Below are 24,892 nucleotides of genomic sequence, written 5' to 3'. Positions count from 1 at the left end.
TGTATGTGTGTGTGTGTGTGTGTGTGTGTGTGTGTGTACCACGTGTGTGCAGGAGTCTACTGAAGTCAGAAGAGGTTTCAGAAGCCTTGGAACTGGAGTCACAGACACTCATGAGTCACCATGTGGTGCTGGAAGCTGAACTTGGGTTCTCCGGAAAAGCAGCAAGTGTTAACCACTGAGCCACCTCTCCAGCCCTCTTTTCTAACATTTAAAAGTTTTAATTGCACTTATGTAGGTGTGCACATGTGTGTATGGACACGTGCATTCTACAGCACACATGTGGAAGTCAGAGAACAACTTGTGGGCGTTGGTTCTTTCCTTCCAACATGAGGTCTGGAGAATGAACCTATATGTGAGGGTCAAGCATGGCGGTGAGTCATCTTACTGGCCCTTTCTAATCTTAATTCTAACGTTCATGAGATTAAAGAAGGTAAAGAGTAGTTAATGAGTAGTTAAAGAGATTTAACTACTAAGGTAAAAAGTTTGCTGGCAGATCGGTATGGGGTTGGATGTGTATTAATGAAAATGGTGGAGCGTGTTCAGTGGGCCTAGAGCCAAGGCTGCAGGCACACAGGTCCCAGCCCAGGCTCAAGGACTGCTCTCCTGTGTGAACTTTATGTCAGCAGGGGGCGCCAGTGCCTTGTCAGTGGCCTAGGCTGAGCTTCTTTTAAGCTCATACCCAGGTCACCCAAAGATCTGAGAAGATACACATGACAGACTTCCTGCTGGAGTCTCGTCAGAGTCCAGCCTTTACCTTCCCTTTGACCACCACCCAGCACTGATGGCACGTTAGTGCCTTGTTTGGATTCTGCATGTTTCCTGGCCTGGCCTGGCCCTCTTCTCATACTCTCAGTTTCTCTAGTGACAGTGGCCAGGACAGCAACCTAACTGTGTAGTGCTGAGCCAGAAGGCCGCAGTGGCCTTCTCTTACCCCTGTGTTGTCCAATGATAGCAGTAGGGACAGGATAGACAGGCTACTTACATTGTCACTGTGCGATCTGCTGAGTCACAGATGCCCAGGTGACTTGAGATGCCAAATACAGTACAGAGCTTGTAGATCAAGGGGGCGATGCAGAATAAAAATAACCTGAGTGTGTGTGTGGGGGGGAGCATTGCTTCTATTAAATAGATAATCATTCTACTGCCTAATGCTGGTCACCGTGCAAAATGCTGTGTCCCTGCCTGCCAATCACACATTTCTGGGTTAATATCATTACAAACAATGAAGAGATGATCAGCGTGAGGCCCAGAGAGTTAGTGAGCCAAGAAAAGACCCCGAGGGAGGGGCAGGCGAGGACTGTATGGGGGGAGAGCACTTGCCTAGGTCAATTCTCAGCTCTGGAAAAACAAAACCAGTGTGGTGGCAACACTGTGTCCCTAAACACTCCAGTGCTGGAGGCAGGAGGCAGGAGTTCAAAGTTATCTTCAACTGTGTAACCAGTTCAAAGTCAGCCTGGACTACAAGAGACCCTGGTTTAAAAAAAAAAGATAAAAAGAAATAAAAAGAGAGAAAATCAGAAAGAAAGAAGAAAAAGTGGTCTCTAAGACTATCTCTAAGAAGCAGTAGGACTAGGGGTGGCTCAGTGGTACCCCGAATTCTTACCTTGTATGACTGAACCCTGGGTTCCAGCAACAATGTCATCAAAGAGAAAATGACAAACAAAATAAGTGAAGTAGTAAAAACATTCCTCTAACAGCCTGATTAGGGGCCTGGAGAGCTGTCTCAGCAATTCTGGCCATTGTTCTTCCAGAGGATCTAGGTTAGATTCCCAGGACCTACCATCTGTAACTCCAGTTCCAGAGGATCTGACTCCCTCTACCATCCTCCTTGGGCTTGGCACACATGTGATACACATACACAAAGATAGAAAACACACACATACACACACTTATAGCCCTTGACAGGGTCTGTCAAAATGCTAACAGATTTTGTTATTATGAAGTATAAATGAATAATACTTAGAAGTGCCTTGTGAGCCAGGCCCTCTGAGGGAAAATGTGCAGGCCCCAGAAGCAGAAAGATCTAGGATCTAGTTCCTGCAGGTACCTCAGCTCCTCATCACGGCTCTCTGAAGACCTCAGCTTCCAGCTCCAACAAGCAAGGTGGCAAAGCCCTTGCTGTGTGTCTGTCTCACACCCGTGAGCTTTGCAGGGCCTCTGTGCTGCTGGCATGGGCTATAGAAAGAAGGAATTTGGAAGGAGGAATGTGCTGAGGTGTGCCAGGGTCTGTGACACTGGTTGAGCAACGCCACTCGTAAGTGGCAAGTGTCAGCCTGGCTTGCACAGGTGTGTACACCGTAGACCCGAGGGCTCAAGATTGGCTAGGTCTGAGTAGGCAATGTTTGGCCTCAGGTGGCAGTGTTTGCGCATGCTCTCTGCAGTGAGGGTAGACCAGGTGGCTGTACTCAGTCACACAGGCCAAATATCCCATGAGGGCTTGGGAGAGGGGCTTGGGCACTTGGATTTAGAGAGTAAGCCCAGGAGTCTTGGAGTAAGTGAGTGCAAGAGTCTGAGGGAGTGGATGTGGGGGTGGGGAAGGGGGACCAGGGCCGGAATGGGGAGCCCCAGCTAGTTGTTTACCAGAGGCTTGTAGGGGGAGCAGATAGTGTGGGGTACAGTGGATGCAAAGAATTAAAGAATAGTCATATTAAAAAGAATTCACTTTATTATTATTATTATTATTATTATTATTATTAGTGGACTGTTCTCAATATGAATAATGAAATACTCTTCCTCTTGGGCAGTGGTTCTCAACCTTCCTAATGCTGTGACCCTTTAATACAGTTCCTTATGGGGACCCCCAACCATAAAATTATTTTCATTGCTTCTTCATAACTGTAGTTTTGCTATTGTTATAAGCTGTAGTGTAAATATCCAATATGTAGAGTATCTGATGTGCTGCTGCTCTTGAGTATGTGTGGAGGGGTTAGGTGAGAAGCTTGTTCTGGCCCCTTTTCTGACACAGCGTAGATCCCTTGTTCTTACCAGTAGCCATCCCTTAATAGAGTCGGGGAGGGGGGACAGGGAGGACTTGGAAGGGCCTAGAAAAACAACAGAGAATTTGGGTCTCTGGGAGCATTGTGTAGATAGTAATACAGGGCTCCACGGACGGGCCTGCAATACAGGAAGAGGTGGGGTTATGTGGAGTATACAGTGAGTTGGCTGTATGTGGGATGCCCACTGGACGGTTCAAACATTCCTGCTGCTGTCTCCCAGGTACTGCGCCCTTTGCCACATGAAAGTTCTAATCAATTGGCAAACACATTGAATGACCAATTACCTGTTCTGCCCCGCCCCCACTCTGCATTCCCTATTGATGCAGAAATCCAATTTCTTCTTAGCTCCTCCACTAAGAGCTACCCTGCCCCAGGCCCCATGAGGCCACAGCTCATCAGGCAATCTGTGTTCTGCTCTCTCCCTGGCTGGTACTTGGCCCTCAGTGATCATCTCTCTCTCCTTTGCAGGAGCCGGGTCAAACCCACCAGTGATGCACATAAGGATCAAGGTCATGTAGCCAAAGAGTCACCCAAGGATCAAGGTCCTGTGGCCCCAGGCCTTCCAAAAGGCCAAGGTCCTGTGGTCCAAGAGCCTTTGAAAGATCAAGGCCCCATGGTGCCAGGACTGCCAAAAGATCAAGTTCCTGTAGTCCCAGGGTCCTTAAAGGGTCAAAGCCCCACAGCCCCAGGCCCTCCAAAGGATCAAGGTGCTGTGCTCTTAGGGCCCATGAAGGATCTAGGTCCAACGGACCCAGCACCCATCAAGGTTCAAGACCACATGGCATCTGAGCTCTTAAAAAATAGAGATTCTGTCACCTCAGCACCAGCTAAAGCCCAAAGCCCTCTGTTCCCAGAGCCTCTGAAGAATCAGAGTCCTGTGGTTCCAGCAAGAGCTAAAGATCAAGGTCTCCCAGCACCAGCACCAGCACCAGCACCAGCACCAGCACCTCGGAAGGACCCAGGTCCTGTGATCCCCGAGCCTGAGAAAGATGGCACTCCCATGGTCCCGGAGCATAGGAAGGACCAGATAGCCTCCATCATGGCATCTTTAAAGAACGACGCTCCTGTGGTCTCTGAGTCCATGAAGAATCAAGGCTTAGCAGACCCGGAGCCAGGCAAAGATACAGGTACAGATAGAGCAGCCCCCACACATCTGAAGGGACGTGATTCTGTGTTTATAGAACCTATGAAGAGCCAAGGTCCAGTGGTCCCTGAGCCAGTGAAGAGCCAAGACCCCATTATCCCAGCTCTAGCCAAGGATCATGGCCCCATGCTCCCAGAGCCTCCAAAGAATCAAAGCCCTGTGGTCCTTGGGCCTATAAAGAATCAAGACCCTATAATCCCAGTACTTCTGAAGGGCCAGGATCCCCCGGTGCCAGCCCCAACAAAGGACCAAGGTCCTATAGCCCCTGACCCTCTGAAGATTCAAGGTCCCAGAGGCCCTCAACTGCCCACAGTCTCACCTTCACCCCCAGTCAAGATCCCAACAGTTCCCCATACGGAATATATTGAGGGATCCCCGTGATTGCCCCGAAATGCCATGGTGGAGCTGACAGTGGAAGTGCTTCCCTCCTGGGGAGGCAAAGACATATATTTAATCTGCATGAAACTGTGCTGTATAGTCTTGCTGGAATCTAATAAAATTGGTTCCTCTGGCTCAGCAGTGTCTCTGACTCTGTGGTGTTGGAGTGCGTGCGTGCGTGTGTGCGTGCGTGTGTGCGTGCGTGTGTGTGTGTGTGTGTGTGTGTGTGTGTGTGCGCGTGCGTGTGTGTGTGTGTGTGTGTGTGTGTGTGTGTGCGCGCGCACGCGCGCGTGCGTGTGTGCATGCGCGTGCACATGCATGCTATGCATACTGAGAGTGAGTGACGCTGTGGAGTTAGAAACACACAGTTTAGGGTTTGTCAACATGACTGAGGGATAGGCAGGTACTGGGTAGTTTTCCCTGGAGAGACATGAACAGATGCCCACTTGCCCCTAATGGGACAAAACAAGAAGATGATCCTCTCTCCCCTAGTTTAGTAACCATTGAGTTTGTTGGGTTCCCTTACAGAACTACGGATGCACCATTACAGTCTGACTCAAAGGCAGTTACATCACCAGCAAACCCAAGAATCATTAAAGCTGTATCCCTGAAGATCTTTGCAGAACTAACTGGAGAATCTTCCTGCTCCAGAAATCCTTATTTATACAGGCTTGGAGCACAGCCTTGTGAATCTTGTATGTTTCAGGGGTCTCCCGAGCCTTATATACCCTTGTGAATCTTCCTGTTTCAGGAGTTTCCTGAGACTTTTAAATTCCATTCACTTTCCGAGTCTCTCCAGCCTCCCTCCATGAGATGGTTCAATTCCCAGGAAATAGCTGCACAGCAGTACACAATGTTAGGAGATCGGGGCTGGGAGGCACGACAAAGGTAGCTGGGTAACACAAGGATCTGATCCATGAAAGCTCACAAGGTAAAGCCCAGCAGACTGGGCTCTGGATGGGTCAGAGTTGAAGCCGACAGATGAACTAGAAGCAGGCATTCAACTGAACCGGGAAAATCTATGGTGAGAGTTGTTGGTCATGGGATCAGTGGTAAAGCTCATCCAGTCCAGGCCTCGGGCTCCTTGGGATGCATCTTGGGATTCTGTAATGCGGCTCAAAGCAAACACATGCTGGTGCTCATTCTGTATCCATGACAGCTGAATGTGGAATGTATAAATATCGCCTTAGCTGGGCACAGTGCTTGCTGCAGGCATGCAGTCCCAGCTACCCGCGAGGCTGGAGTCGGAGGATGGCTTGAGCCAGGGCCCAAAAGCTCGGCTTAACCTACATTAAAATTTTAAATGCTCCAAGTTCCCTGCCCATTCACACATGTAGCTGACTTTTCCTCGAGCTTGTGCTCGGTGGAGAAGTGGGGTCGCTGCTGTAAGGGACCACGATCGACTTCTGTTGTTACTATATAGGTTTGGGAGGTTATTTGTTGTTTGTTTGTCTGATTGTTTTGAGATGAGATCTCTGCAGCTTTGGGGACTTCTGTCTCGGCCTCCCTAGTGCTGGGGTTACAGGTACTGTCTACCCTGCCTAGTAAAGGAATTTTAGTCTTATAACAATAAGATGTAACATGGTGTGAGGCTGAGGCCAAGGACTGGCTTCAAGAGCACAGTGCAGGAAGGTGTGTGTTGGGCAAGGCAGGACGACTCCCTGGAGAAAATGGCCATAGTGCTCTGGAAGGGTGCTGGGTGAACCAGGAGATCGTAGAGGGGGCTGTCTACATGGGTTGGCGATCTATGTGGGTACAGCTGGAGGGTCCTGTCACCACCTTTAGCTTTCATCCAAGGAACTTGGTTTGTATAAGGACTTGACCAAGTATAATGGTTTGAATATGCCTGGCCCAGGGAGTGGCACTATTTGGAGGTGTGGCCTTGTTGGAGTGAGTGTGTCACTGTGGGTGTGGGCTTTAAGACCCTCATCCTAGGTGCCTGGAAGTCAGTATTCTGCTAGCAGCCTTCAGATGAAGATGGTTTTTGTTTTGTTTTGTTTGTTTGTTTGTTTGTTTTGTTTTGTTTTTTTGTTTTGTTTTTTTTTTTTTTTTTGAGTCAGGGTTTCTCTGTGTAGTCCTGGCTGTCCTGGAACTCACTCTGTAGACCAGGCTGGCCTCGAACTCAGAAATCTGCCTGCCTCTGCCTCCCAAGTGCTGGAATAACAGGTGTGCGCCATCATGCCCGGCTCTTCAGATGAAGATGTAGAACTCTCAGCTCCTCCTGAACCATCCCCTTGATGATAATGGACTGACCCTCTGAACCTGTAAGCCAGCCCCAATTAAATGTTGTTCGTATAAGAGTTGCCTTGGTCATGGTGTCTGTTCACAGCAGTAAAGCACCAACTAAGACACCAAGGAACTGTAGGTCTGGAAGCAGGGGATGGGGTGGGGTTGGTGAGGGGTTAATTACGACCATCAAGAATGGTCTGTTCTGTATTCAGCCCCATGGCTGGGAGAGTATTGCTACAGGACAGAGGACCACAACCAGACTGTGGGGAAGAAATTAGGAGTGGGGCGGGGGTGGGGGAGAGCTGTCAGAAGTTCTAAAGCTCAGCCTTGGTCAGAAGCAAGGCCTGCCACCCTTCCCACTGATAAGAGCCTCAAGGCTTTCATGGGTATCCCCGCTGTTTTGTTTTTCTTCCATAAAATGTTGTATATTTAATAAACATGCTTAAAATCATTAAATATATTAAATGTCTTAATTAGAGTCCAGAGCAGGGCTGAGGAGATCGTTCAGGAGGTGACCTGATTGTCACCCGAGCTCGAGGACCTGAGTTTGGACCCCAGCCCCAGGAAGAGCCAAAGCTGGACACAGGAACACACGCGTCTGTAATCTCAGCGCACCCCTACCGGGAGATCAGACAGAGGCAGGAGAATTGCTGGAAGCGCTCCGGCTGGGCTAGTGGGGCAGGAGCAGCACCGCAACAATATCCTTTCCTAACAAGGTGAGGGCCAACCCTGAGGTCCTCTAACACACTTGGTGTTCCTGACACAAACGCACCCTCACTCACACACAATAAACAAGTGCAAGGGGGGGTGAGAAAGGAAGAAAGAAAGCCCACAGCCCCAGGGACACTGGGGAGGGGGAACAGGATGCTGGACTGTTGCCTCCTCAAGATGGTGCCCCCCCCCAAACCACACCTACTCTTTGTAAAGTCATGCATCACCTTTCAAAGTAGCTCAGCTGGTTTCTAACAGAGAGACCATCACAGATCATGCTAATGACCTGATTTCCCTAGCAAGCCTCCCCCAGGAAGCTGCCTGGGGCTGGCCCCTCTGCCCACTCACACACAGTAGAGTTTCCTGTCCCAGAATTTGTGGCCTAAGGGAGTTTGCAGTTAGTTAAGGCAAGGAAGGTCTGAAGGCAGGAAAAGGCCACTTGTGTGCACTTGTTCCTCTTCAGGTCTTCCTCACATACAGCAGGTAGATGGTGGTGTCTCTGACAGCGTTTCCTGAGGGCCTCCAAGGGCAGGCATTGGGGAAGCAACTGGCTACCAGGCAGGCTGTCTGGAGGAGGCTGTGCAGTGGAGAGAGTGGCTCCAGGAGGGTGGTCACAAGAGGAAATAGAGTTCCTTTAGAAATGGAGTTGGAATGGAAGGAGAAGCAGTCCCGGGCAATGCTCAGGAGACTAAGAGACCTGAAGAGAAATGCTGAGGATGGTGAGAATGGCCGGCCCAGAGCCACGAGAAGGACCCATGGCCCCAGGCTGACAGTGTCACAACAGAGCTGAGAGACAGTGCAAGTGTATTCTAAGGGCTGGCAGATTTGCAAGCCCAGGGAAGTCCGTCTTGGTATCCTACTTTGTAGAACAATCTATTGTTGCTGCTGTTGTTTTGTTTTGTTTTTAAGACAAGGTTTTGCTGCATAGTCCTGGAACTCACTCTGTAGAACAGGGACTAAAGGTGTGTGCCACCAACCCCCAGCTCTGAAATTAGTTTTAAGGATTAGAGATTTAAAAAAAACAACAACAACAACAACTTTCAGCCTAGGGATGGGGATGAGGCTCAGTCTATGAGCAGAGGCTATGCACGCATACGTGAGCACATGCATGAGCAGAGGCTATGCACGCATGCATACATGAGCACATGCGTGAGCAGCAGGCTATGCACACATACGTGAGCACATGCGTGAGCAGAGGCTATGCACATATGCATACATGAGCAGATGTATGAGCAGGCTATGCACGTATGCATATATGAATGAGCACATGCACACACGTGAGCATACTTGAGCAAACATATGCACCAGTTCCCCACTGCCTCAGAAGGCAGAGTGGAACGCATTCTCTTGTCCCTTAGAGCTGACTTCAGTCGTGGTTTGGCTCTTCCCTAAATCAGCTTGTTGTTCGCCAGCCTTCCAGTGTGGCCTGCTGGCCTGCAGAAGCCTCACACAACAGGGTGGGGACAAGGCTCGGGAGACCCTCCCTCACCAAGTCCAGGCATGCACTGAGGAAGGATGGTGGGCAAATGGAGGTTTGGAGAAAGGCAGTCGCCTTACTGCTGGCCTGGGGACAAATCAGACCCACAGAGATGGCAGGCCTGTGGCTGAATGGGGTGAAGCAATTTTATCCCAAAGATTTCCAGGCTCTGGAGGACGGCTCGGCACACACACACACACACACACACACACACACACACGGCTACTCCCAGCTCATGTCCTGGCTCAGCTCTAGGGAATGTGCACCCCAGGCCTGAGACGGGCTCACTGTGCTGCCCTGCTTAAGACCATGTGCCTGTGTGCACATCTTCCAACCCAGGGGGCTCCCACTCTGTCCATGAAGCCTTGGGATGTGGGAACAAGGCAGTGGGAAGTGTTAGCGTATTTCTTAGGCTCCACCCAACAGTTACCTAGCAACAGCCAGGTACTAGCCTGGCTTGCTATAAAAGGACTGGCATCTCTCTAGCTCTCTGACCCTTTTCTCTCTCTCTAACTACCCCCTCCTTCCTTCCCCTCTACATGTTTTTTCCTCTTCTTCTTCCTCCTCCTCCTCCTCCTCCTCCTCCTCCTCCTCTTCTTCTTCTTCTTCTTCTTCTTCTCTCTCTCTCTCTCTCTCTCTCTCTCTCTCTCTCTCTCTCTCTCTCTCTCTCTCCCCTCTCTTTCTCTGCCTCTACTTCCTTCTCAATCCCCCTTCCAGAACCCCAGATAAATTTCACTTTTTACTAGACCTGTTGTAAGGCTGGTGCCTCAAGGAGGGACTGTCTTGGCATGGGCCACTAAAGCACCATATCACACCATGCTTTACAAAACATATCAGGAAGGACAATGCTGGGGAGATACAGGCGCAGAAGAGGTATCAAGACCCGTAAGGTGAAGAAGATCTAGTCCCTGTCCACAGCCTGGGCGAAGTGTGGCCTATCTGCAGCCCAAGCTAGGTGACCCTGTCTGTGAGTTTGGCTTGCTAGAGCTCAGGATGGATACGTTCTCACACAGAGATTCACTCCCAGCAGAGCTGCCGGCACCCTGCCAGCACAGAGGATGCACAGTGTGGGTGAGGGAGGGCAGGGATAGGAAGCAGGGTATTGTTGGAGCAATACCTTCTGTCACAGATCACCAGAGGAAAGCTACAGGCTGGTCTAGAATATGGGTTACTGCATGGCGCTTGGAGTATAAAAAATTCGGTCTTCAGCTGGACCTGGCAGATGGGCCTGTGATCCCAGCTACTCCAAAGGTTGAGTCACAGGACCCAGTGTTCAAGGGCAGCTTGAGCAACTTTGAGACCCTGACTCAAAATGAGAAAAAGGCACTTAGGGATAAAGGTCAGGGGCAGAGTGCTTTTCCCTAATGTACTCGGGGCCCGGGGATTTATCGCAAGCTTTCCCCTACCTCCACAGTGGAGGGGAGGGCAGGAAGGGGGGGAAAGAAAAAGGATACAGGGAAAACTGTTCAACCAGTATAGTACTCACTACCCACACTGGCTAGTTTTTATTGTCACTGTGATATAACCTTAGAGTCACGTGGGGAGAGGAGACATCACTTGAGGAATGACCCAGACCAGATATGGGCCTGTGATCATATTTGTAAGAGACTGTTTTGAGAGGGCCCAGGCTGGAGAGCACGTCCCTGGGCCAGGGCTAACTACATAAGCCTGGAAACGAGCTGGTAGAGGCTCCCTTCATGGCTTCCGCTTCAGTTCCAACTTGAGTTCCTGCCCTGACCTCTCTGATGGACTGTTACCTGTAAAAGAGCACATTCCTCCCTTGCTTTTGTTCAGAGTGTTTCTTCCACAGCAACAGAAAGGACAGCGTGAGGACCCATGCTCGGACCCCAGCACCCACAGGAAAACCAGGCACATGCACCTGTAATCCCAGCACTGGGGAGCTGGAGGCAGAAAGATTCCTAGAACACAAGGTTGAATGGGGATAGGCAGATCCATCCAGTTAAGAGCAGCACTTGATGCTCTACAGAGGTCCCTCATCCCTGTCAGGCAGCTCATAACTGCCTCTAACTCCAACTTCAGAGGATCTGACTCCTCTGGCGTCTGCAGGCGCCCACATGCATGTACACACACACATACACACATACACACACACACACAGAGAGAGAGAGAGAGAGAGAGAGAGAGAGAGACAGAGAGACAGAGACAGAGACAGAGACAGAGAGTGAGAGAGAGAAAGAGAAAAAGGTTCATACCAAACACACAAAAGAAAGCAAAACACCCAAGAAGTCAAACAGACTGAGGTACCTGACAGGTTCATGGAAATCTTTGTACTATTCTCTCAATTTTATGTATGGTCACAAACTTCCCTCTTTATAAAACAAGTGCCCACTATAGTGCCCACTGACCAACAGTAGCAGTCACTGGTAACCGTGACAGTCCCCAACTCTCTAGAGTGGAGGGAACAGGAGACAAGGAAGGGGAGAGACCAAGTGTTTCCCCACCAGGCACAGGGTTTGCTGAGGTCCCATTTAGCGGTCAGAGGATACACCCCAGGAGCACCTGGGAAGAGAGGTGTTTGACTTGCTGAGTCTCTTGGTGCCTCCCACACAGGGACCATTTGTTCTCAGCCTGCTCAGTGGGGAGACAAGCACTCAGCCTCACACCCGGGTCCTTCCCCGGGCTTACATAGATCCACACATCATCCCCACCTGCTGCCCACCACCTTTGGGTCTCCAGCATCACTGGTCCACAGCGCAGAGTTGTTTGCCCTTCTTCTTGAGCCCCCCAGCATCTCCCACTTTCCTGGACAGTCCGGGACCTTCCAGGATACTTAACAGTGGGTCTGAACAGCACACCCAATGTGACCTGTGTGGTCTCTACAGAAGCCCAACAAACATGGTTGGTTGTATTTCTACCACCAACAAAAGGCAGAAAGCCCAGCGAGCGTTCTGCACTCTTCAGGGTCTTCCCTGGAGATCCAGGTTACTGGACACCCAGAGGCTTCCCTCCGGTACAGGTCTCTCCTTCTCATGGAACTTGTTTTCCATTCTTAGGGACATCTATGTCTCTGGTGCATCTAAAAGACCTGCTACTTACTAGGACCATGGTATAACTGATGCAGTGGGCAGGATGCTGACCCGAGATGAATGAAGAGGGACTCAAAATCCACATCAATTAAATAACAGAAAGCCAGAGACTCGATGAGTCTCAAGACAAGACGAGAAAGTAATAAATCAAATAGGGACAAATTACTGTTGTCCCTATCAAGAGGAAGAAAATTTCATAGAGAATTCCTTATAGAGAAAGAGAGAAACTGTTTCACACCAAGTTTCACACAACTATGGTCTCATGAGAACAACATATCTGAAATGGCCTGACTAAAAGTCACCATTAGCCTAGGTTCACAGCGGTTGCCCCTTCATTCTCTAAGAACTCTGTCAACCCATACAGAAAAACACAGGAATAAAGTCAAGTTAACGTGACAGAAACCACCCGCAGAGGGCAGGTGAATTGGCTCACCAGATAAAAGGCTTGCAAAGCCTGCTGACCTGAGTTTGATTTCTGGAACCCACATAAAGTTGTCTTCTGACCCCTGCATGTGTACCTGTGTACACACACACACTCACTCACACACACACACACACAGACACGACAAACATAATTTTTTTTAAAAAATCCCTGGATCTTTCAAGTCTTTGGTGACTGCAATGTCTGTGGTTTTCCCAAGATCCCACCTTTCCTGCTGATTTATTACACTAGTGAGAAGGGAAGACTTAGGGTGGGGTCTTTTAGATAGTATTTTCTACTGTGACATTTATTGCACAGGCATGGCAATAAATACATTCCAGTAGGAATTGAGCCTTTAAATTCCAACTGTATACCCTAAAATGAGGAAGGCAACTACAAGAGCTCCTCTGGGCTCACCAGGCCTGGACCTGGGCCCTAACCACTTGTGTGCAGAGGCATTCTGGGGCCTTGGCAATTGACAGAGGGTTTGATCTCTCAACCCTGCAGGAACCATAGATTGTCCCTTCAGAGTGCAAGTGGCTCTGGACAACTCTGCGTTCAAAAGAACTAACTACAGTGTGCATCTGAGGGCACCTGGCGGGCCTGGCAGGGTGCCGGTTCTCCAGAGATCCCATCATTCCCATTGACATCCTGGAGCTATTTCCATGGAGACATCTTCCTCCTGCCTCACTGGCCCTCACAGAACACAGCAACCTATTTCAAAGATGCCCCTCCCTGGTGTATTTCGGAGAGCCTGAGCTAAGGGCCTTCCAGGTCTGTGAGAGGATGTTAAGGGCATGAACTTAGCCCAGGGCATCTCAGCCATGCATCCCCCTCACAGCCTCAGCTTCCCATGAATCTGGGCAAATGACTGTGGTACCCAGGAACTCAGTGCAACCAAGAACAGGCACTGACACAAGACTGAAGCGACCAGCATTTCATGGAGAACAGGGAAAGGAGGCATAAACAGTTAATGGTTGCTGGGGGAGAAGGAATCGTATTCTTCACTGGTGTTGCTAAGCACCAGAACCACTGGACCACTTCCTTGACTGTATTAGGCACAGTGTGCTGAACACTATGCAAGGTAAAGTACACAGCACCCTAGTGTTTCAAAGTCAGGAAACACAGCAGAGAAGCTGGAGTAGGCAGAGGACGGCTGTGCTGGATGGCCAGATGGATTCTCAAGAGCAGACGATGCCAGATGCAAAGGCCTCACTGGAATGCAGTGAGTCCTGAGCACATGCACTGGCCGCCGACATCTAGATGAAATCCCCCAAGAGTGGAAATCCAATCTATCAAGTTCAAAGTGTAGGTTGGGTTTGGGATTCTAAAGTTCTGTTAAAACTCTCTCTGAGAGAGTCAGCCCACCTACAGCTCCATCTACACCTGGTAGGCTTGTCTGGCCATGGTAAGGGACCCCCGAACTCTCAGGTGGACTTGATCGTAGAAGGTATGTGGAGAAAGGAGTGAGCTGCTCAGTCATGGCCAGCAGGGGGAGCTCTGCCAATTTCTTCTGCTTTTCTGGCTACAAGGCCCTGTTCTGTACACGTTTCCTTCCTGAGGCATAGTCCTAAGGACCACAGGAAGCAAACATGAGGACAGGGGGCTGTGGGTTTCCCCTTCTTTATCACAAACCCACTCTGTGTGGTACCTGAGAAAGAAGGATTCTCACCAGCCTCCTCTGAACAGACTAGGCCATGTCAGTAAGCCTGTTAGTTACCCATGTGCCTGTTTGCCTTCTCTGGCCCCTAAGTCATGACCAACTTCCAATGAAGCCAGAGGGCTGACAAGCAGGGTCCCTTAGAGTGTAGGACTGGGGTGCCTGGACTTCCCCGCTGTTGTTCAGGCCCCACAGGCCGAGAGCAGAACATAGACTACAGCACACAGTGACCATACACCATTGTCCGCTTATCTACCAGACTTCAGAGCTAGAGCCGCTCTGCTTAAACCTTAGACTTTGTCTTAGAAGGAATGATATGGGAACAGACCTCCATCTTTAATCTGCTTCCACACACCTATAACATTTCATTGGAAAAGTTTTATTCAAAAAAAAAAAATTGTACAAACTGTTTTTGTTTTGAAAGCAACAAAGGCTCATATTCCCCTTCCCCCATCCTTGAAAAACTAAAAAAGGGAGAAGAACAAAAGTTCATGACTGTGATGCCCGGTGTAACAGCTCTAGGGCAGGCTATGTCAGGCGCCCTCCTGTGCACTGTCTCCCAACTTCTACTGCTGGGCTAGGATCATTTTAAGGGTGGGCAGTTCTGGGGCCGCAGCACCTAGTTTTGTGGTTAAAGGGAGTCGGGGAGGGGTGAGCAGGAAAACTGAGGAGGGCTCAGGGCATGGTGACAAAGAGAGCTAGGCTGCCCTACCCCCAACTCGACTGTCTCACAGATTGAATGCTTGGCCATAAATATGAACACTGATTGACTGTTGAGGCAGATTGGATCTAAAACTTGCAAGGCAAGACAGATTGGCTGTGACACCCCTGAATTTGGTATCATAGTATCTGGGCTCCATGTCCTAACAGAATAGATTCTGTCTAAAAATACCCACTCAGACATATGGGAATTCCGATCTGCACTGCCAACCCCCCCCTCCCATGGACTATCCAGGGTTGGTGCCCCCTCCCCCCCCAATAGCACCCATGTGTCTCAGGAACCTTTGGCTACTTCCTGCCGTGCCGTGCCACTCCCACTCTTGGACTCTACAACTCATCTCGCATCTTGTCTCCCTTGGGCCGGACCAGGCGCCCAATGAACAGCAAGGAGCCACTCTGATTGTCTCGCACCAGGAAGATGAAGGGGTGGTCGGCATAGAACAGCTTGGGGCTGCGCAGCTCCTCTCGCCCGTAGATGTCTTGGTCAAAGGGGTTGCCCTCTGTGTCCCACTCGAAGGCAGTGGCATGGAACACACTGGCCAGGTACAGGTCCTTCTTGCCAGACATGCGTGACAAGTCAGCCTTGTTCTTGTCGATGGCCTCAGTCAGGCCCAGTCCGGCCAGATGTTTCTGTGGGAGCAGGTGGTTAGTGAGGCCACAGGTGCCAGGCTCTTACACCCCAACCCTCCATCCACACCACCCTGGAAGCTCCTCTGAAAAGAGACAGTCACTCCCTGGGCACCCTGCTGCAGACATGGTGCTAGATGCTGAGACCACTGTGTACCACACCAGGACCCTTACCCTCCTATCCCCACTAGAGGAAAGCCATCAATAAGGAAGTGCTTGAGGCCAGACTGGCCTGTAGGTATGTCCGTGAGGGATTTTCTTGAGAGGGCTCAGCCCACTGTGGGACCTGGCTAGGGACCAGACCCAGTAGCTGGTCAACTGTTTTCAGTCCACGCTCCCAAGGGCAGAGCCCACTTCTCCCCAGCATCAGTAGAGCCCGGCACTGCCTGGATGCCCTATGGATGCAGGATGGACCTGCAGAGCACCTGGGTGAAACTTGCCCCAGCCACCATCCTCCGGCCCTCACCTGCAGGTCATGGGTCACCTCCACCACTCCCTTGGGCAGGGAGATGGCCACAGCCTTCTTCTGCATCTTCCCCATCCAGGCCTTCAGCTGCTCCTTGGTCAGCAGCTTCTCCAGGCGCTCGAGCGGCTCCACGTGGTGGGGCATGAGGATGATGAGGCTGGAGAGCTTGTGGGCCAGGGGCATCTCCACCATCTGCAGCTTCTCCTTCTCATCGTCATAGTAGTTGTAGAGGCCTGTGTGGATGCAGGGCAGAGGGTGCTGAGCACACTGAGGGGTAAGGGGTACCCTGCGACCCCCACACTTCAACCCTCGGAATGGCAAGACTTACCTGTCCGGTGCATCATCGTAACACCCACAGTGTAGGAGCGGGTCACCATGAAGCCACGGTTGTCCACCATCTTATGGTGAAACTTCTCATCCCAGTGTGCTGTGGAGGAGAAATAAAACCAGGTGTCAATGAGCTGTGTCCCCCAGATGTGATCAGCCCGCAACCACCCCGCTGCATGATCTAGACTCCACCCACACCCCGCACTCTTTGCGCCCTTACGCGTGACAAGCCCCAGTCCACTGAGCACACCACGTTCCCTTCTGAGCACGTTGGTCTCTCATCAATCCCAATTGCACGAAGCGCCTGTCCTCACGCTTGGGTGGCATCTGTCCATGTCTGGGAAACTAGCTGAGACAGGTTTCCTTCCCCACCGCATAACTGAGGTGGGGTCTGTACCTTGGGCAGGAGTAACCAAAGGCCACCCTTAAGTCTTCTTCACAAGCTCAAGGCTGGACAGATGGCTCAGTGGTTATGAGTGCTTACTGCTCTTGAAGGGGACCTGGTTCAGTTCCCAGCACCCACGTGGCGGCTCGCAATCACTTGTAGCCCTACTATCCTTGCAGTACACAAAAACTCATGCATGCACACCCACATACACATAAAAAGGGTAAGTAATCAGTTAATTAAAAAAAATTTTCTTCTCTTTTTAAGTTCTGTGTGGCTAGAAAAAAAATGACCAAAAGCAATGCATCTATGACAGAGAGGTCCAAGTCCCATATCCTAATCTAGACAGACTAGTTACAATTAGACTTCTCACCTAGTCACCTCCCCTGCCAGCAAGCTCTTAGGCCACTCCCCCATAACTAGATCTCACTCAAAGCCATCAGTCCCAGAGCTAACCCCCAGTCAGTTCAGATGTACTGGTTCCTAGTCTTGTCTCTACTTTGTCCTACCGGAGCCTTGGTCTCCTTAGCTGTGAAATGGGGCTAACACTTTCTCTATGGTTCCTTAATTCATTCTGTTGAAGCAGAACCAATTACCAAGTCTCATAGGGTCCAACTTACACAAGAACCCTAATGTGGGGGCTGGAGAGATGGCTCAGCAGTTAAGAGCACTGACTGCTCTTCCAGAGGTCCTGAGTTCAATTCCCAGCAACCACATGGTGGCTCACAACTGTCTGTAATGGGGTCTGATGCCCTCTTCTGGTGTATATGGTGTACTCATATACATAAATAAATAAATCTTTTTTTAAAAAAAAAGATAAAACGAACCCTAATGTGGTTCAGTCCTACCCTACTGAGTCCTACCTGGTTCCTGGAGCTGGTTTCTAGCATGTAAGGGGTTTACCCAACAGCCCTGCCTCTGCCCGCTGTGGTAGTGCTCACATGAGAGGCAATGAAAGACTTAGCAGAAGGAGACTCAAGCTCAGGGGACCGGGGAACGGTCCCCCCTCTCTTTTACGGCATCCCTGAGACTCACGCTTAAAGAACATGGCGTTAACGAGCAGTGCCCCGTCCGTGCGCTCCACATCCTTGGTGACCTCTGGCAGCTTGCCGTCGGTGGTCTGCGACGCCCACTCGTTGATGGACTGCAGGGCGCTGCGCTTGTCTCGGAAGTTGATCTTGGAGTGTTCGCAGTTGTAGTGTTGCTTGCTGCTGCGCACGAAGTCGTCGGCGAAGCTCACGGAGCTGGGCCCGTACAGGCGGCTGCCCAGTTTCCAGGTCACGTTGCGTGCGGTGGAGTTACTGAGGGAGCGGAGCAGCTCACCCAGCCCCGTGTGCACCTCCTCATCCTGCAGCTTCTCTGCGCTCAGCACCGCCTTGGCCTGGGAAGCCGTGGTGGCTTTGCCACCTAGTGACACGAGACCCAGGGATGAGGCCACCACCAAGGGTGACAGGAGGATGTTCTCCACCGCCTGGTCTTTGGCCATCGCCTGATACAGGCTGAAGGCCAGGCCCGTGCTGCGCTCTGCCAATGTGGTTGCCTTGGAACTCAGCTTCTCGGCAGTACCAGGGGCTGTGGCCTCTACGGGTTTCTTCACCTCGGCTGCCAGGGCCACAGCCAGGAGGCATATGGTGCCCAGAAGGAGAGAGCGCATGGCTGGGAGGTGGGCTGGGTGTACCACAGAGGACCTGTGAGGGCTGCAGAGAAAGAGAGGGCCACCCTGAAACTTCTGCTTTTCTCCCCTAGCCGACCGACCAAGCCACCAAGGGGACAGGGGCAAGAGAACGCAGTTCTATAGCCCAGACCTGCCTCGGCTTCCCAGCCTCTCAGAGGCCTTCTTTGACTTCCTTACCTAAAACAAAGTTCTTGGCATATTAGCAGGCCAGCTACTGAAGTCCCGCATGGGGCATTCAACACTTATACCGGATTATACATTTATGATAAATCTATAGGTGTCCTGAAGTAGGCTGTAGCCACCAGAGCTGGGAACCTAGCCTATGAGGTTGCCTACAACCGCTCACTGCCTAGCATTAGGCATAACCGTTTCTAAGGGTCAGGGCTGCCAGGCAGAATGCGGCCATATTGGCCTTTGTGAAATCTGCTCTAGTTTCATAGAGCCTCAGGGCCTTGGTTGGTTGGGAAAAGGCAGCAGCTGGGTTGGGAGTCTGCAGGAAGCCCGTGGGTCTGGGCGGAGGACACCACGTGGAATGGAGCTGTTGGCTGGCTGGTCCTCTCTGTGCATTCTGCCCTGAGACATTAATAAGTTACTGCCCGGTTCACTATTAAAAAATGGGGGAACCCAGATGCTCCACTCTGCTGCCCCTCGGGTGACCTTGAGTATGCACTCACATGCGTTACCAACCAGCCTCAAACTGGTTGCAGTAAGGGTCTAGGTCTCCCTTAGCAGGGACTTGGCCTGCCTACCTAGCAAACAAAACAAAAACAAAAACAAAGAAAAAAAAGCCTGAACTGGATGGGAAATCCCTTGACAAACTTGGGGCCAAGTCTTTAGAAACTTCGAGTGGCATGGGTCTCCTAAGGGAGCAGCAGAGCGAGATCCGAGGAAGGGGGTGAGTCCCAGCTCAGCGGAGCACTGAGCCTTTCCCTCCATCCTTTAGGAAGCCAGAGCCACAGAGTCCATTCTGCCCTCCCATGGGACAGCCACGGCCACATCACCATCTGTTCTAGAACCTCAAAGATGCCTTCAAGTTCCCTTCCCAAACTCCAGCAGTAGTAGGAGTCCAAGACGACAAGCCCTGTCCCCTTTTGTGACGTCACTGATCACAAAGGTCTCCAGTCCCACACGCTCCTCCACTCCTCCCGCCCCACCTCTGCTTCCTGTAGCAGTTCAGGTAAGTAGACCACAGAGCCAAAGTTCAGGAAGAACTCCGGAGGAGGACAGGGTGCACCTGATCAGGAAGACCCCCTTTCATAGTCTCTTAGGAAAATAGAAAATTCCAAACTCCGAGGGAAGCTCCTTGAGAGCCTGGCCTTTCAAAATCCCTGAAAGATCAAGGGATTTTGGAGGTGACCCTATTGCTGGCTTCCGAGGCCGGGCTGGTCCCACACCTCCTCAGGAGCTTCCCTTCTAGGGACCTTGAAAAACAGTGCAAAGTCCCTGCAGGGGGAAAGGGAGTGGGGGACCACAGCCTCACAGCTGCCTGCGGGATGATGTGAGACCTCTCACTCTTGAGAGAAGTGGGGTCCTCAAGTCCAGATTGGCTCCTTCCTCGCTAGAACTCAAAGACAGGGTGACCATGTAATTCTCGGTACACTCAAAGATGAGAGCAAAAGAGTAAGAGGATGTATTGTGGGCTATATATCACAGCAGCAGCCACGTGGCCACCCTACTCAAAGGACCACTAATCCAGGCGAGGCCATCAGCCGGCCTAAGGATGGAGAAACCTAACCCTGCCACGTGGCGCCCACCATCTTGACAGCCCCCACACTCAGCCAGCCAGGGGCTGGGAGGGGCTTCTCTGAAAAGCTCCAAATGACTAGTTTGGGATTCCTCGGGCAGCCACAAGGCCCCTGGTGACGTGGCAGGCAGAAGCTGCTTATCTCCATGGGCCAGCGGAGGGTAAGAAAAGCTGGAAGCCTGGCTTAGGACCTGGGGGAGTGGAGGATTTGCCTGGAGAATCCAGGAGCCTCACAGGCATTAGTTTTACAACTGCACTTCAGAAATCTGACGGGGGTGGGGGGATGGAGGGAGGCAGGGCTGCGGAGAAGGGCCACCCCGTTAAGCCCAGCATTAGGAACGAAAGTAGACAAGTCTCTGCAAGCAAGCCAGCCTCCCACAGCCCAGCCCATCTGCCACAGGGAAATGCCAGCCCTCCGGCCAAGGTTAGACATTTTACAGTCCCATTGAAACAAAACAAAAAATAAGATACCACAGAGCCAAAGGCTATGTGTCCACCACTGGGCCAGGGGGCCTGTGATGGGACAGAAGGGGCGCAGATGCCAGGAGGCGGGGAGGAACACCAGGGGGTTTCTCAGACACTTGAAGGGTCTAAAGTACCTTGAAAGTGCCTCAGAGGGAGATCACTGCCTGCCCTTTTCATTCTGAAAGAAAACAGAAGAGTGAAGAAATGGGACCCCCTAGAGACGTGGGGAGCGGAGGCCTGTAGGGCCTTGCCCCCAGTGGGTACCCGGGAGTAAGGAGGTAGATAACCTTTTGCAGAGGGAGAAACCAGGGCCCAGCTTGGGCCTCCCCTGCTCAAACGGGTCAGGCTTCCGAGTGGGGGCTCTGCCTTCAGCAAAGCCACTGTGGTGTCCTGTTACACAGCAACCCACTACAAAAACACCTCTGCAGGGAATCCTCGGGGAGAGACAAAGGACCAGACGGAAATGGGGGATGGGTAGAGAACTATCAGAGACCAGGGTGTGGCCTAGGCCTTACTTCCCGGCAATCAAAGCCCCCAGTTTCCCAAGGGCCTCCGTCCGTGCCCGGGATACCGAAGGGCCCAGAAGGAAACGCGGGAAGTGGAGAGCTAGGCCTTTAGACCATACAGGGAAGGCCTTCTTCCTTTCGTCTGGAGGCACAGGAATGTCCCCAAGCTGGAGGCAGGATGCCTCAGGGCCTCTGAGGAAGTCCTCACCCTGCAGGAACCAGATGGGTGGACGGAAAGACCAGGGTGACTCAAATCACCCAGAGCCTGTGGACCCTGATGACAGCCCTTTCGGGTGCGGTACAGGCACAAAGCAGAGCTGGTTAAGTCCGGCCACCTTCTACATGGGATACTGATTAAAAAGCGACTGCTCCCCTAAGCAAAGAGGTCCTTACCAGCCAGAGACCTCCCCCCAGTCCCAGTCAAGAGAAACCAGGGCTACGGCGTCTCCTGTGCTAGGTTCTGAGGCCCCTGCACAGCCTGCGGGGAGGTTGGTCTGGGATCAATCACTGCGGGTCCCTGGGCCTTCACTCCGGAGTTAGGGACTGCAGGGCTGGCCCTTCCCCGTGGACGATGGGACAGTCAGGTGCCCCCCCACATACCCCCGGTTGTGCAGAAGGCCATCGGCATTTAGACCCAGCTCTAATCAGTCCCTTTCACCACCTTTAACCTCCCCGGAGCTGCAGAGACTCCTCCGCACTTTTCCAGTCTGTCCGCGGACTAGACCACAACTCCAGGGACCCCAGGCGCGACTGTTCCGTGTCCCATCTTTCACTGCCCTCCTGTGTCAGGACCCCAGGCTCTGGAGCGATCCGCCCGGCCACCCCCGCCCCTCACCTGGGCCGGGCTGGGCTGCTCCGGGACCGACGGGACACTCGCTCCTCAGACAGGCTCTACTCAGCTCACTGCCCGGGGCCCTGGATCTATATATGGCTGGCCCCACCCCCTCCTGCCTGTCCTAAGAAACTTCTGGAAAGTTGGAAACGCTTCCGGAGGGCGCCGTGGCTCGGAGAGGAGAAAAAAAAAAAAAAGCCAAAGACCTCCCCCAAACCACCCTGGCTCCCGCCCCTGTGCCTGCGGGCGCTCTCCCAGCCCCTGGGTCCTACTGCCCCCTCGTCCTACTAGGTAGAGGGGACTCTCCTCCTGCACCAGCCAGACCTTGGGAGCCAGGGCATTCTTGGGATTCCGCGGTCCTGGAAGCGGGAAAGCAGGGTTTAGACTACAGAGTGAACTGAAGGCTCCAAAGTCCTGCTCTCCGGGACCAGAGTCCACACAAGCCTGCTCAGATCACGTATCCCTTCTGCCGGACATCGCCTGTTCTGCCCCAGTAGATCCATGGCCTACTTTATCAAGCTCTAACCAGGGACCCCTGTCGCAACTCCTTAGTCAGGGGGCCTCTCCTTTGCCTTAGGAATGAGTCAGAGGCAGGGGTCCCTCTCCAGTCTCAGGTTCACCCTTGAAACCTCCCTGGGGAGAAGAGGCCCTGAGAGTTCCCGCTGGACCCTCACCCTGGCAGCCAAATCTTGAACTGATTTCTGACTGACACCTATGTGGTCCCACAGGACGTGAAGAAATGCACTAGAAGGAAAATCCTGGGCGTATTAAGTACTGTGCGGAGAGGCCTTCCTTCTGGACCAGTGCCCTAGATTGATTCGTGATGTTAAGTCCTAATTGCTCCTTTCTCCATCTCAAATGGGTCATCCCTGGACCTCCCTCCCTCCCTCCCTCCTTCCTTCCCTCCCTCTCTCCCTCCCTCCTTCCCCTCTTAGGGCTCAAGGTCTGTTGGCTCTCCCACCCCACCCCTTCTCACCCCCTTACACTGAGATAGCTTCTTGAGCCCATGAGATAACTGATACTATTCTTTACAATTCTAGTGCCGTGCACAAATCTGCGCGCTGGGCAAAGTCCCTGCCCTCAGGATGTCCTTTCTGAGGGGTGTGTGCAGCTAGTGGAGAATTCAGTAGGTGAGGCCAGTTGTTTTAGGATTCTCCTATCTTCTGATAGTGAAATGATAAACAACAGAGGGACATCCCTAGAGAGGAAGGGAGGGGTGAGAGGGATTTTTCCCTCTTTTCAGTGTTTTGGGGGCTCAAACCCAGATCCTCAGGGAAGCTAGGAAGGCATACTGCCTCTGAGCCCAGCCCCAGGGAGACCCCTGTATTTGTTCACTCACATTCAATCAACAGACTCCTAAGAATCTTCTTTCTCCCAGTTGCAGAGCCTGTGGTACAGACATATCCTTGCACCCAGTGCCCCAAAAAATGACTTCCTGGAGTTATAGAGAACAGTGCGGGAGGGAATGGACACCCCACCCAGTTTCTCCTCAGAGACCTGGCTATTGCTGCCCCAAGCCTTCCACTCTACGGGCTGAGGGAAATATTAGATTCTATAGACTTAGACCCCAATCAAAGGCTCAGAGAGTATATGAATCCTCAGGTGACTTCCACAGACGATAATCTCATTCAGAAGCCCCGGAAAGCCTTTGAACCCCGTGAAGGAATCTTAGCTTGGTAGAGTCTCAGAGTCAATGGACTTGAGAAGAAGCAAATAATCATGGTACCAGGCCTAGCGCCACATGCCTGACATCCCAGGATGCTGGAGGCAGGCAGGGAGTGGAAGCCAAGCTAAGCCTGAGGTGAAAGCTTAGGATGTCTTCCTAGCTGCAAACTCAGTATTCTAGAGAATGTCCCCCACAGGCAAGGGCCTGCCTCTAAGAACAGTGACCTGGCAGCCCACTATTGTCTTGTAGAACAGATCAGATGCAGAGCAGGCTCTGTAGGCACAGGCAGGGCCGCATCCATCTCTGTTGTGGCTGAGTCTCCTTCGCTTCCTCCTGCGTCTTCTGTGTACTGCTTATAAGGATAAATGTCTGCTAGGCAAGGACTCTACCTAGATCCCACCAGAGCCCCCTTTCTATTACCATCCTCACCTTGGCTCTTGGGCTCTTCTGGAATTCGGTTGCTAGGCTGTGAGCTCACTTGGTGGGGCTTAGTGGAGGTCTGCTGGGTTTCCAGCAGGTCTGGTGTAAAAGTCCCTCCTGCCCCACCCCCACTTTGCTCCTCTCTTCCATCTGACAGCATCCAGGCCTCCATTGGAAGCATCCGGGCGAGCACTGGAAGGGGATGCTAGGAGAGCAGACTTTCCCGATTGAGGGTAAACTGAGGCTCCCTGTGATAGACAAATCCGGAACCCCAGTAGGAGTAGGAGAAGAGTAGAGACAGAAGCCTTCCACTTGCAGTCAGTGAGGCTGGAGCCTGGAGCAGGGTGCGGGGCTAGGGCTCCTGCAGCTTCATAGAACCGTTAGCTCGCCTGGCCTGGCCCGGAAGCCTCCTCTCTGCCTGTCAGGCTGCAGTGCCCCCTGGGTGTCTATGCTATCTCATCCAGATTGTTAGTGATGTCGCTGGGGACTTTGAAAGGGTGGGAGAGGTCTCACCCTCCTCCCTCTGAGTCCCTAGCTCCCAGCCCAGGGTCTGGCATAAAGAAAGGTAGAGCGTGAATGAAAGCCTTAGCCGGGCCAACAAGGAACACGTGGGAAGCGGCTGACTCAATCTCCTTAGAAAAGAAAAGGCCATGGCTCCTTTAAATTTCCAACATCAGCAAAAAAAAAAAAAAATGTCAAGAGCCTTGGCCACAGTATTCTTAGCTCTGAGCCCAGCCCCAGACTCTGGAGCCCTTCCCCCACACTCCAGGCAGCTAGCTCCAGAGAAAGCCTCTTTTGAAGGGAGTGGGACGAGATTCAAACAGGTCCAGAAACTCTCCGAGTTTCATGCCCGGATTCCTTTAGTGTCTGCAACTCTGCCCCGGCCACCCCGGCCTGCCTAAGGGCAGGCGCCTGGCTTGACGCTCTCCAGGTCCAGGAGCACAGCAATGGGAACCAGAACCCCTTCCAGCCCTCTCCATCCACACTGAGCCCCAG

The 24,892-nt window shown here is 52.0% G+C and overlaps 2 protein-coding genes across 6 annotated transcripts in view; one reads left to right on the top strand and one right to left on the bottom strand.

The window, feature by feature from the left end:
* Positions 1-4,656, top strand: part of Map6 (microtubule associated protein 6) — a 68,866-nt gene extending 64,210 nt beyond the window's left edge. For 3 of the 4 annotated variants that reach the window (XM_052157882.1, XM_052157871.1, XM_052157863.1), the window contains one exon: positions 3,465-4,656. In XM_052157882.1, the coding sequence (XP_052013842.1) occupies positions 3,465-4,521 (1,057 nt within the window). In that variant the 3' untranslated portion in view covers positions 4,522-4,656. The remainder of the gene's footprint in view (positions 1-3,464) is intronic. The other variant, XM_052157901.1, reaches the window with a different exon arrangement.
* Positions 4,657-14,421: 9,765 nt separating this feature from the next.
* Serpinh1 (serpin family H member 1) lies at positions 14,422-21,951 on the bottom strand. 2 transcript variants are annotated; one of them, XM_052157800.1, is made up of 6 exons: positions 21,814-21,951; positions 20,607-20,650; positions 17,624-18,285; positions 16,205-16,303; positions 15,877-16,109; positions 14,422-15,413 (listed from the first exon to the last, which is right to left on the bottom strand). In XM_052157800.1, the coding sequence occupies exons 3-6, from the start codon at positions 18,240-18,242 to the stop codon at positions 15,111-15,113; spliced, it is 1,254 nt and encodes a 417-aa protein (XP_052013760.1). In that variant the 5' UTR covers positions 18,243-18,285; positions 20,607-20,650; positions 21,814-21,951; the 3' UTR covers positions 14,422-15,110. The 2 variants fall into 2 exon arrangements, with proteins under 2 accessions (XP_052013760.1, XP_052013753.1); XM_052157793.1 differs by lacking the exon at positions 20,607-20,650.
* Between the last annotated feature and the right edge of the window lie 2,941 nt (positions 21,952-24,892).

Source organism: Apodemus sylvaticus, chromosome 1 (assembly GCF_947179515.1).
Source record: "Apodemus sylvaticus chromosome 1, mApoSyl1.1, whole genome shotgun sequence".
Taxonomy (NCBI): Eukaryota; Metazoa; Chordata; class Mammalia; order Rodentia; family Muridae; genus Apodemus; species Apodemus sylvaticus.
This window is presented reverse-complemented; position numbering and strand designations above follow the sequence as displayed.

Coding starts and splice junctions, on each gene's coding strand:
- Serpinh1 (XM_052157800.1), bottom strand. CDS start 18,242: ATGCGCTCTCTCCTTCTGGGCACCATATGCCTCCTGGCTGTGGCCCTG. Junction 16,304..17,623: donor TAACGCCATGTTCTTTAAGC/GTGAGTCTCAGG, acceptor TCTCCTCCACAG/CACACTGGGATGAGAAGTTT. Junction 16,110..16,204: donor TACGATGATGCACCGGACAG/GTAAGTCTTGCC, acceptor GCATCCACACAG/GCCTCTACAACTACTATGAC.